The sequence below is a fragment of the Nomascus leucogenys genome, chromosome 3, assembly GCF_006542625.1.
Source record: "Nomascus leucogenys isolate Asia chromosome 3, Asia_NLE_v1, whole genome shotgun sequence".
In the NCBI taxonomy this organism is placed as follows: domain Eukaryota; kingdom Metazoa; phylum Chordata; class Mammalia; order Primates; family Hylobatidae; genus Nomascus; species Nomascus leucogenys.
Genome location: NC_044383.1, coordinates 44,001,376 through 44,014,354, shown reverse-complemented (window position 1 = coordinate 44,014,354; position 12,979 = coordinate 44,001,376). Strand labels below are relative to the sequence as shown.

General features: G+C 40.2%; 1 protein-coding gene across 5 annotated transcripts in view; it reads right to left on the bottom strand.

Annotated features, from left to right (window-relative positions):
• The window catches only part of PANK1 (pantothenate kinase 1), a 122,220-nt gene that overhangs the window by 24,750 nt on the left and 84,491 nt on the right, over window positions 1-12,979 (bottom strand). For all 5 annotated transcript variants that reach the window (XM_030809284.1, XM_030809285.1, XM_012505625.2 and 2 more), the window contains one exon: window positions 5,365-5,717. In XM_030809284.1, the coding sequence (XP_030665144.1) occupies window positions 5,365-5,700 (336 nt within the window). In that variant the 5' untranslated portion in view covers window positions 5,701-5,717. The remainder of the gene's footprint in view (window positions 1-5,364; window positions 5,718-12,979) is intronic.

Here is a 12,979-nt window from a genome sequence, read left to right as displayed (position 1 = left end):
AGGCTATTTCATCTATACTGGAAATCTGTTGTTTAATGCATCACCTTCATTAGTGACTTTAACTATATTTCCTGATTAACTTGCTGCAGCTTCTACATTGCACTTAGTACTTTATCTTGCACTTTAATGTTATGGACATGGCTTCTTTCCTTAAACCTCACAAACCAACAACTTCTGCTACCTTCCCACTTTTCTTTTCATGTTTTTTTGAGACATGGTATCACTCTGTCACTCAGGCTGGAGTGCAGTGGCACAATCATAGCTCATTGCAACCTCTGCCTCCTGGGCTCAAGCGATCCTCTCATCTCAGCCTCCTGAGTCGCTGGGACGATAGGGGTGCACCACCCCATCTGGCTAATTTTTGTTATTTTGTGTAGAGACAGGATTTCACCATGTTGCCCAGCCAGGTCTTGAACTACTGGGTTCAAGCGATCCACCCACCTTAGCCTCCCAAAGTGATGGGATTACAGGCATGAGCCACAGGACCCCGCCTACCTTTCAACTTTTCTTCTGCAGCTTCCTCACCTCTCTCAGATTCTAGAGAATTGAAGAGTTAGGGCCTTGCTCTGGATTAGACTTCGGCTTAAGGGAATGTTGTGGCTGGTTTGATCTTTAATCCAGATGACTAAAAGTCTGTATTAGCCATAAATCTGTTTTTCTCTCTTATTATTTGTGTGTAAACTGGAGTAGCACTTTTAATTTCCTTCAAGAACTTTTCCTTTGCATTCACAACTTGGCTAACTACATGGCACAAGAGGCCTAGGTTTTGGTCTGTCTCGGTTTTCAGCATGGCTTTCTCACTAAGCATAATGATTTCTAGTTTTTGATTTAAAGTGTGGGACATGGGACTCTTCCTTTGACTTGAATATTTAGAGGCCAATTAGGCCAACAGTAGTACTAATTGGCCTAATTTCAATATTGCTGTGTCTCAGGGAATAGGGAGGCCTGAGGTAGGGAGAGAGATGGGGGGACAGCCTGTCAATGGAGCAGTCAGAACACGCAACATTTATCAATTAAGTTTGCCATCTTATATGGGCATAATGTGGTGCCCCAAAACAATTACAATAGTGACATCACTGATCACAGATCACCATAACTGATACAATAATAATTAAAAAGTTTGAAATACAGCAAGAATTACCTACATGTGATGTAGACAAATGTGCATACAAGCCATTGGAAAAGTGGTGCCAATAGACTTGCTCAGTGCAGGGTTAACACAAACCTTCAATCTGTAAAAAATGCAATACAACAAGGTATGCCTGTATTGTAATGAAAAGCTATATGGGCAGAATTAATGAATTTTTAAAAATAAATTTTCTGATGTTAAAAATACCTTGCATTCTTGAGAATACGGTTGTTGAAGTTAGGAAGTGTGGTTGGGAATAAAAATACTAGAATCTGTACGTAAAATATTCTGCTTGGTTATTTAAAACAAAACCCACAGAATATAGACACTGGGAATAAACACAAAATTCACTGAAACCTACAGAGCCTTGGTGCACAGCCATGCAGAGTTCTTCATCTTGAAAGCCACTTTGTAAATGGTGGGAATTCCTCATTGGCTTATCAACATCTTAACCTATTTGAAGTTAGGCTAAGTTTTGCTTCTGTGTTCCATTTTGATAAATCATTGATTTTGAAGGCTAATTTTTGCCAGTCAAAAATTTGGTTATGACAATGATCCTAAAATTTTTTTTTTTTTTTTTTTTTTTTTTTTTGAGACGGAGTCTGGCCCTGTCGCCCAGGCTGGAGTGCAGTGTCGTGATCTCAGCTCGCTGCAAGCTCTGCCTCCCGGGTTCACACCATTCTCCTGCCTCAGCCTCCCGGGTAGCTAGGACTACAGGCGCCCGTGACCACACCCGGCTGATTTTTTGTATTTTTAGTAGAGATGGGGTTTCACCGTGTTAGCCAGGATGGTCTCGATCTCCTGACCTCGTGATCCACCCACCTCGGCCTCCCAAAGTGCTGGGATTACAGGCGTGAGCCACCACGTCCGGCCAATCCTAAAATGTTAAATAAGAAAATGAGAAAGGAAAGAAGGAAGGGAGGGATGGTGGAAAGAAAAAAAGAAGGAAAGAAAAAAGAGGAACAAAATGCAGATCTGTTTAACTGACAGTATTCTACACAGGTCTAATTTAATGATTGTGTCGTGGTTTATAGTTCTTTCTTGTACATTTTAAATGGAATGAAGAAGAGTTACATTATCTAAGGATTCAAGTACATATACTATATATTTTTTAAAAATACTATTCAAATGTAACAGTTGCTTACTATTCGGGGTCTGTTGAACATCTTTTACCTAGCCCTAATCGCTCAAATAAACCACACAGATGGATTTTTCAAACTCCTATCTGCAAAGTTGCGTTATACCAAAAACAGTGATTTTATACAATAACAATAACAGAACTTTATAGGTATGTAGATGTACTTCTGTATGATTTGTCAAGTTGTTTTAATATGTACGGTAGTATATATTGATCCTTTACAATTAAGTTAGCATCTTCGATTTTCTATTCTAGAAATGAGGAGAGCTTGTATTATTAGGACACTAAGGGCCTTAGCACTCACTGCTCCATCTGCCTAACACACTCTTTCTTTGCATGATCTGCTGTCTTCTTCAGGTCTCTGCTCCAACATTACCTAGTCACACAAAGACCCTGCCAGCACTCCCTATCTTCTTTGCCCTGGTTTTTTCCCTCCAGTCATAGTAATTATCACCATTTGATATATTCTATATTCACTTTCTTTTTTGAGACAGAGTCTTACTCTGTCACCCAGGCTGGAGTGCAATGGCGCGATCTTGGCTCACTGCAACCTTGGCCTCCTGGGTTCAAGAGATTCTCGTGCCTCAGCCTCCTGAGTAGCTGGGATTACAGGCATGTGCTACCTTGCCTGGCTTGTTTTTGTATTTTTAGTAGAGACAGGGTTACACCATGTTGGCCAGGCTGGTTCAAACTCCTGGCCTCAAGCAATCCACCTGCCTCGACCTTCCAAAGTGCTGGGATTACAGGCGTGAGCCACTTTCGCCTGACTCTATATTCACTTTTTAAATTGATTATTGATTGTCTTCCCCTACTAGAATACAAGCTCATGGTGAGCAGGGGATTTATTTTGTTCATAACAGTACTTGGTGCATTGAAAGTGCCTGAGTGAGTGAACGAATGCTTAGGAAGGAGGATAACACCTATTCATCCTCAACTTTGGAAAGACTCAGGCACATCACTAACATAATATCAAATGGGCTATAGGAAAAGATCTATCTGTTTCAATTCTGTCTTCACTTTGGCTGAGACTCAGCCTGGATGCAGAAGGCAGTCCACAGACTCTTCGTTCACAGATGGATGCCCAACCTGGCCAGGCTATTTAGCAAATGTTACATACTTGCTCCCTACTCCAGTCTATTCATTAGTCTTCAAAAGCCTGTCCAAAGGAGGAAAGGCTTCTTTATCTTGGTTGTAATGAGATGTGACTCTTCTCAACTTAGAACCTTGAGAAATACACCTGCTCACGGCCAACATATATTGAGTAACTTTCTCCCAGGGTATACATCACCCCAGGGGAGAGATGGAGGCATTGACAGAGGTTGCATAAATCCTCTGGGTCACCTTGGTTCACTTCAGGCTCTCCAGTGGAAATGGACAGATAGGCTGTCCTTGAGGGACCTGAGGAGCTCAGAGCAATGAGAGTGGATCAGCATTTCCTTCTGAATCAGAATTGAGTCCAAGTCCCAGCTCTTACCTAGGTGACACTGCTAGAAGCTTTTGATCTCTCTGGCAGCTTTAGTTTCTTATCTATGTTGCACAAGAATGCTATACTTTCTCACCTCCAGAGGTCACCTTCAGTTCTGAAGTCTTACTCCCACCTCTTTGCAGATGACAAAATGAGGCCCAGAGGAGGGACAGGTCTTGCCTAGTCACCCAGCTGATGAAATGTAGAAGCAGGACTGGAGTTCAGGTTCAATGCTTTTTCCATTATGGACTGAGACTTAGTTCTCAAGCCCATGGATCTCAAATGTCTCAGTTTTAAAACTCTTTGATCATGAGCCTCTTTGGTGAGAAAAGGATTCCATGGGTCATTTAAGTAAGTGGCAAGTCAAACTCTACTGCTGGGTAATAGGAGGGGACACAGAAGAAAAAAAAAAACAAAAACTGAAGATAATTAATCTCACTTAGGATACTATTCTAGGACTCTGTTGCCTGCTCTTACAGAAACTTACTATAATCAATGAGGTAAATGGGGTTACTTTTGATGGCACAAGTAAAATTTGCATTTATAGCTTTATTAAATACCATGAATGTGCACTGATTCATTAATGTATTAATTAATGACAGACTTTATAGCAAGACTGGATTACATTAGTTCTGCACAAAATGGCAGTAATTTGTACTACAGGCTTTGAGAATATGTATTTTATGACTTACCTCACTATATGTTCAACTCTGTAGTAAAACTAACCCTAAAATCTCCCAACCGTTCCTTCTTCTATGTTCAATCACTTTTGTTTATCTAGCTTCCCTTCCTTTCCGAGATATATCTACATCTATTGTTTCACTTTCTTCTCGCTTTATAAAATAAAGACTACACAGTACGGAGATTATTATATTGACTGTAGAAAATGAAGAAATTGGAATGCACAGATGTTAAGGGAATGCTAAAAAAAAGAGAAACGTTGGACTGCATGTTACTTATCCATATCTTCCATTTAGCTTCATTTGTTAAATCTAAATGAGCAATGTACAGTTTGTATGTACTGCCAGTCAGGATACAGCATTATCCTTACTGTATAAAATTATACTCCCTAAACGGTATTCATTAATGAAGGAATTCACTGATAAGTAATATTACAGATTTCATTTTTGTTTGTGAGCAAAACTTCTGAATGGTATTCATATGCTGAAAAAAGGCACTTGAGAGCAAATGGGTAGATAGAAGTAATCATTTTTGGTAGGATTCATAGAAGCCTTCCCATGGGTCTCTGTTTATATACGCATAAAGTTGGCATCACGATTATATAGTAAAAGTCTGTGGTCAATTCTAACTGAAATACTTCAGAAGGGATTTTAGCATCTTGTCTTTAGCGTATTACCCAGCAATAATTGTAATTGAAATGATGATGATAACTATATTGAGCACTTACTAAGTGTCAGGTACATATTATCTCATTTAATCCTACATGTAACAACCCTATGAGGTAGAAGCTGTTTTTATTCTCGTACAGGTGAGAAAACTGAGGCACAGAGTGGACGCGACATAAGCTTGTCCAGAGTCCCAAGGCTAGTAGTATGGTTCTTAGGTATGAGTGGCCATGATTATGGACATGTGAGAGGTTTTGATGTTTTAACAAAGACAAACCCGACCTACCATTCTGAAGTCCTCTTCGAATTTGAAAGCCCCGCCTCCCGTGGCACAGAGGGTGGTGTGAAGGCTAGAGAAGTTCTTCTCGCTGCCCATCTGAATGAACCTGTGCATAGCACAGCTGGGAAAGCGGATGAAGTGCAGGTTCCCTTTGCGTCCACACATGGTCAGGTTTTTCAGTTCCAGGTGGACGTCTCGGATCCCAGTTTTCCCATAAGCAGTATTAGAAGTCAAATACTTCCGGATGCTCTTCAGGTTCTCCACTTCCTCTTGCTCCTCTTCGGCTGTAATATCCTTCGGTTCGAAGTAGACCAATTTAACCAGCGTTCCACCGATGTCCATGCCAAACCATGGGAATGCTAAAGGACAGAAAGAAAGAGTGCTGCTGAATGCTATGTGTGCAAAGAAGTGTTCAGTTTTTGAATATTAAATAAGCAAAAGCAGTGGTGTCATATCTACATGTGCTTTTAACATTCAATTTATTTGAATTCAACTATATGTGCCTAAAAGGAGGCACAGACAAAGAAAATTTTACAGTTGAAAGCGTGTCCAAAGCTCTGCTCACACGCCACTGCACTCCACTCAGAATTCAGTGAGATGAGAAATAGGATTCTGCAGTTCCCTAAGGCAGTCTCAATTTCTGTGTGCTTCCTAGGGCTCAAGTATCTCACCAAGCTGAGTGTTATTCTAATATTTAAAGATATATATATATATATATTTTTTTTTTTTTTTTGCATACATCCTACATCCCAATTGCTAACTATTTTTGTCAGAATCTTCACCAAAGAAATGGATCTGCTTCAACCCTAGAGGAAAAACCGACCATGCTGGGTGTACCAAGAGATGGTATGTCAGTCTCTAACTTAGGGTGCATTTCAATGATTCAATTTTTGCTTTATGAACTGACTTTAGAAGATGTGATTCCACTGTTTTAATCTATACAATGTATAGAAAGGGAAAGAGAGAGGAAGTAGACTATGAGAGATGATGAGCAGACATGAAATTCTAAAAAGAACAACTCGCACTATATCTAAGTTCTTTCTGCATTAAACGGAGACATCCTCTCTATTCCAAACAGCCTGCTCAGAAGTTCTCAATCCGGCTGCCTTTTAGAATCAGCTGAGAAGCTTTTAATATTCAATTTCTGGCCTCCTCTCGCACATATTCTGTTTAATTCAGGCATGGCATCCAGACATGAATATCTTTTAAAAGTTCCCTAGTGGTTGCAATCTGCAGGCTTGGAAACTGCTAAACCAGAGGAACCATGGCCAGGTCTGAAACACAAAGGCATGCCTCTAGGTGAAAGTATACTTAATGTGCTTGTGATGCTTATCTATGACAAAATGAATCTCCATCATGATGATTTTTATTGTTATAAAAGCTCTTTATTGTTAAGAGCTGACAAGAACAGAGGTGAGCTACCTAAACGGTCTGACTTTATTTAGAGACAGCCTGGAAAGTTAATGCCATGCTGTCAAATGCTCTGCAATGAACACAGAGCAAACCCAAATGGGAACCCAAAGGTTAGAGTCTTCCTTTTTATTTCCCTCACAGAATCCATTGGCAAAACCGGAAACTGCAATATTAAAACTGAATTTAAAGACTCAGGGTGCAAAAATGGCTTCCTTCCAAGTTTCTTTTATTTCTGCCCTAGAGAACATCAATATGAACCCCTTGTCAAATTGTCCACACTGCCAGAAACATCAGTGGGCCCTGCAGAAGGTCTTTTTTCTAGGCACGCCTACTAGTACTTAGCTTTCAATTCAGGAGGGCTGAGGGAGGAGTGCCTAGCAGGAAACCATTTCTGTAAACAAAATCTTCTTTCCTCTGCCTCACTATTGTTATTTTGGTTATGACCCAAGATAGCTGCTTCTCACTTGTTGAGCAGGAACTCTAGCATTATAGAAAAATAAAATTCCAGGCCCTCAAAAAATTAAGAGCAACAAATTTCACTGACAAGATCAAGTTAACAAATGTCTTGTTTTCTTTGCAGAAGTTCACAAAGCAAATTCTGCAACCAGTGTAGGTTGGGAAACTCGCTTGTCCTAGCAGGAGATGAAAAAATTGGAAACTGGTCATCCCCATTTGTTGATTCAGCTCACAGATGAAGTCTGTTGGTTTATTCTCTAAAACTCACTGTTAGCATAGGCCACAGTGTAGGAGCAGCATGTTGTAATAGGTAAAGCCCCAGATTGGGATTCGGAACATCTGCTTCCCTGAAGCAGCAGACAGTAAGTAGCTCACTGTAACTCCTTCCACTTCTTTGGATTTTAATTTTCTTATCTGTAAAAGGAATGGGTTGCATTAAAATGATCTCGAATTTCTTCCCTGCTATCAACTTTCCATGAATTCCTTAAGAAATACAAAAGAAAAACTGCAAGCAACCCAAATCATAAAGTCTGACCACAGTCTTTTTTGGTGGAGTTTTAAACTCCCTGGAAATATACTATGGCATGTTAACAAGTGCCTGGGCTATGCAACCAGTGCTGCAGTTGCAATCCATTCTCATCAGAGCGGGGAAGATGCCTACACTGGATAGGATGGGGGAAGGGTATGCTGGGAAATATTTTGGAAATATTTTGACAACATCTATTACAATTGAAAGTACACATGCATTTTTAACTCAGCAAAGCCCTTTCCTGGGCCATAAAAAAAGCACAAGTATTCCAGGATAGGCATAAGAATGTTCACTGCAGCATCTTTTACCATGCTCAAATCAAAAAACAAAAACAAAACCAAGGCAAATTGGAAACAAGATGAGTGCCCTTTAACAGGAAAACTGTTCAATAAAATGTATGACTTCCAAACTGTAGAATATTAGGCAGCTATTAAAAAGAGAGTGAGGCCAGGTGTGGTGGCTCACACCTGTAATCCTAGCACTTTGGGAGGCCGAGGCAGGCAGATCGCTTGAGTCCAGGAGTTCGAGACCAGCCTGGGCAATATGACGAAACCCCATCTCTACCAAAATACAAAAATTAGCCAGGCGTGGTAGAGCACACCTGTAGTCCCAGCTACTTGGGAGGCTGAGGTGGGAGGATCACATGATCCAGGGAGGCAGAGGTTGCAGCGAGCTGAGATTGCACCACTGCACTCCAGCCTGGGTGACAGAGTGAGACACCCCATCTCAAAAAAAAAGAGTGAAATCTATTCCAGCAGGCTAGAAATATTTCCCCAATCTTCTGTTAATAAGAAAAGCAAGAAATGCCTAGAAGTGTAAATAACTTTTTAAGCCTATTTGGTTTAGGGAGAGGAAGGGAGGAAGGAAGGAAGAAGGAAGGAAGGGAGAAGAGAAGAAAGGTAGGAAGCACAATTTCTAATATGTTCATGATTATATGAGCCTGCAGAAAAGCATAGAAGGCCCCCAGTTGTTAATATTTATAGGAATGGCAGAATGAGCAGGTTCTATAGGTGGTGGCTACAGATTCAGGAAAAGGGATGGAGAAAATTCTACACTTAGAGCTTTCAGTACAAGCAGATAATAAAAAAATAAGAATTACACAATAATGGAAAATAGGAGATACTTCGGCACAACAAGAACCAAGCAAGCTAAGTAAACCCCAGAAAAAAATCTAGTTCTGTACCAGAAATGCAGAATTTACCCAGGTACAGCTGCTATCAGACTTCTGGAAGGAAGAGCCTGCACATAACCTTTTATGTGGTTGGATGTTGGCAAATACAGGTAACTGAAAAGAGGTCTCACTTTTAAACACACTGTAGGTGACGCCTGAACATTTTATGTTATTCAGAACCCTGGTTCCTTCCTCTTGCTTCATCTCCTGCCCATTCTGAAGCCATTTCAAAGTTTTTCTTGGCAACTCAATAAAACAATTGGAAAAAGTATAGAGTTTTGAAATTTCAGCTAAATGTTATATCATTAGTTTGGGTTAAGGTAAGAGAGATAAGAATTATCTTATCTCTGGGGTTTCACCACATTGCCCAAGCTGGTCTCGAACTCCTGGACTCAAGTGATCCACCTACCTCAGCTTCTCAAAGGAACTATAGTATTAGTTTAAGTGGCAAAAGAAATTGGCTTTTCTTTACCTATGTTTATTTCTTACCTTCATGAAAAATCTAATGCTCTTCTAGTCACATTTATTGCTTTTTCAGGACACTGTCTTATATTAAATGTACAATTTTATTCATCTTCCTGATATCAAGATCTGCCTAAACCTAAGCTTCCCATGCACAAGCTGTGGATGGAGACAGAAGAGAAGGGGAAAGAAGAACAACCTAGTGCAGCTATGATCCATGACTCATGTTTTTATTACTCCAGGATACCCAGATGGTTTGATCAATTCAGTTGAACTACTAATAAGAACTTATTCTGTGTTTGCCAAGAGGAGTGATGTTGGTTTTAGACACAGGAAGTTTGTATTCACCCCTTATTCCTCCTTAAATCAGATGTCATTTAAAAATATTTCTAGAGTATTCATCAACAACGTACAAGAGGAAACCAGGCTCAAACTTCACAGGAAGACTTTTGCAAACAAATAAACTGACCCACTCATTCAAAATGGTTTTCACTGTGGTGAAACTGATGTTCATAAAACCAAGTGCTACAGATAAAATGGCTGTACATCCATCTTTGAGCAACATGTTTTAAAGAATAAAAGGAATTCCTAGATAAATTTCTATACATGTGCATGAGGAGACATATACAAAAATGTTCACTGCAGTGATTTGTAATAATAAAAAATGGTAACAATCTAGATGTTCATCCATATGTAAATAAAATATGACAGATTTATATGATAGAATACTACATAGTTATGATAATCAATTATATTTATATGCCTCAAAAGGCATTTTAGAGTTGTTTGCCTGTAGTCCCAGATTCTGAAGCAGCTGAGGCAGGAGAATCCCTTGGACCCAGGAGTTCAAGGTTGTAGTGTACTAAGACTATGCATGTGAATAGTCGCTGCACTCTGGCCTGGGCAGCAAAGCGAAAACGCATCTCTTAAAAAAAAAGGACAGGCACGGTGGTTCACGCCTGTAATCCCAGCACTTTGGGAGGCCGAGGCAGGCGGATTTTGAAGTCAGGAGTTCAAGACCAGCCTGGCCATCATAGTGAAACCCTATCTCTACTAAAAATACAAAAATTGGCCAGGCGTGCTGGTGGGCACCTGTAGTTCCAGCTACTTGGGAGGCTGAGGAAGGAGAACCGCTTGAACTCAGGAGGCGGGGGTTGCAGTGAGCCGAGATCACTCCACTGCACTCCAGCCTGGGCGACACAGCAAGACTCCATCTCAAAAAAGGAGTATCTTACTGGATAGGAACTCAAAAACAATGTTGAAGGAAAACTTTAGGGTTGAAAAAGGTGGTAGATACATTGTTACTTCCAGGCCAGAGCATTTAATACAGGCATGAGACCCTCCAGAGCTTTCCCTCTGCTATGGTGATGGGAAGCATTCCAGGTAGTGGCTGATCTGTCAGCCTAGGTCCTGAAGTGAGGACACAGCTAACCCACAATGAACATAGAGCATAAGCACAAAAGAAACCTTTGTTCTTTTCAGCCATTGAGATTTGGATGTTGTTTGTTACTGCAAAAGAACCTGGCCTATTCCAACTGATAAAGTGAAGTGCTGCTGCACAACAACAAAAGGTGGCAGTGGCTTAGAAGCCAGGCAGCAGGGAGTGAAGAAATGGATTCTGGAGACTGGCACAGCATTTGGTAAAATGATCATGTATGATAACTTGGAAGGCAGGTAATACACCTAAAGAATGAGCAGATCTAGTGAAAAACTTTGAAAGTCTAATGTTAGTAGCATGTATTGATTACTATTGACTGCATTTTAAAAGGTGTAATGAAAAAAGAGAGAGATGAGCTCATAATTGACTGGTTTATAGATGAAAGAAAAGGGAATAGAGTCCATTAAGTTGCACTTGTATAGCTGGAAAAAGCAGCGGCTTCTTTCCAACAGATAGAATGGCTACCACACCCACTGTTAACACTCTGAAAGGGTTAAGATGTCTCCAATAAAGATACAGTTGACATTGTGGCTTCTTGGTTAAATCTTTCAATTAGAATAGCTTAAGGGACAACATGCTAAACTTGTAGCTGTCTCAACAAAGCCATTAATAAATAAAGGCATGGAAGCACAAATACAAAGGAATAAGCAAATACAAGTATGCCTAGAAGGAATTGAGGGCTTAACTCTTGGTATATGGAAATAAATTGGAATAAAATGGATGAGAAACCAATTTTCTTTTGAAAAATAATTGTACTGCCAAAGAAACTGCAATTTCACACCTAAAACAGCTGGGAAAACTGTTCAAGACCTAAAAAACCTCTGGAGCCCTCAACTCTCTAAAGTCAGGAAGCAGCTGAGAAGGCTGTTCAGGCTCCAACACAGGCATATTCTTCAGTGTTCACTTTAGATGCAATCAGAGAGTCTACTAGGAAATAAAAGATACCTCTCAAGGGGTGGAGCCAAGGGCTGAAGAGAACAATGGACTGGGAAGTCTCTTCCAGGGAGAAGAATCAGGACCCTAAAGGATGCTTCTCCACCTACAAGGCAGGGGGCCCAGAGGGATTTCAGAATTGCTTCAGCATTTTAGAATGACCAGCACCAGTGACTGCTGGTATCTCCCATTCACCCCCTTTCTGAATGGGAGTATAGATTAAGTTTTCCAATCTTTGTTTCACCATTATATACTAATATACAATGTGGGGGGTGGGTGGTGAAGAGCAGATAACTTGCCACTTTTAGTTCAGAAGTCTCTAGATCAAGAGGAACCACATCCAGAGCTGATGAAGAAATGACTTTATATCATCCCCTGAGTAACAGCCTAAATTAGGCATCATCCAGATACTGTGCTGGGTGAGACTTTGGGGCAGTCTCCTTTGGGGAAGGAATGAATGTATTTTGCCTGTAAGAAGGAGAGTGAGACAAATATCCAGTAACCAGAAGAGCAACCTGTGTCACTAGTGCAGCTGGCCAAATATTTCTGGTCTCTTTCTTCCAGTCCCATGGGGTCAGAATGCAACTCTTGGCCATTTTATACTTGAGCTGGGCAATGTTCCTAACCTAGCTGGTAAGTTGTGAATGGAAATGGTGTACATCACTTTCAGGCAAGAATACTTGCCTAGTATGAGAATACTTGGCTAGTGTGAGACGCTTCCAGATTCTTTCTGTTACCTTAACCAGCAAAATTTAAGACAATTGTTCTATCAGCTGGGTCTCAAAGTAAAGATGAGTCAGAATGGAGCTTCCAGCCACCTTTCAATGAACTTGTGCTGTACGAAATAAACTTTTGTTGTTTTAAGCCACAGAGATTTGAGGGTTATTTGTTACTGCAGAATAACCTTGCCTATACTGACTAATATACCCCTTTTTGCTGTTTTTAAACTGGAAAAATTCCCTCTCTGGCAGAACTATATATAGGAACTGTCATGATCACAGACAAACATGTGGTAGCTGAGTGTTTAAAAGGTATATAGGTCCTGTTATATTTATTTCTGTCTAAAAATTTCTTAAAATACAAACCAAGATTGTCTATCTGGTAGTAGTTAAAACTGAAATAAATCTGCATTTCAAATATTGTGGCAAAAACATTTTAAAACTTTACTGGCAGTTGATGTTTTAAACAAAGCCTATTTCTTGAAGGCTTTTTCAGAATT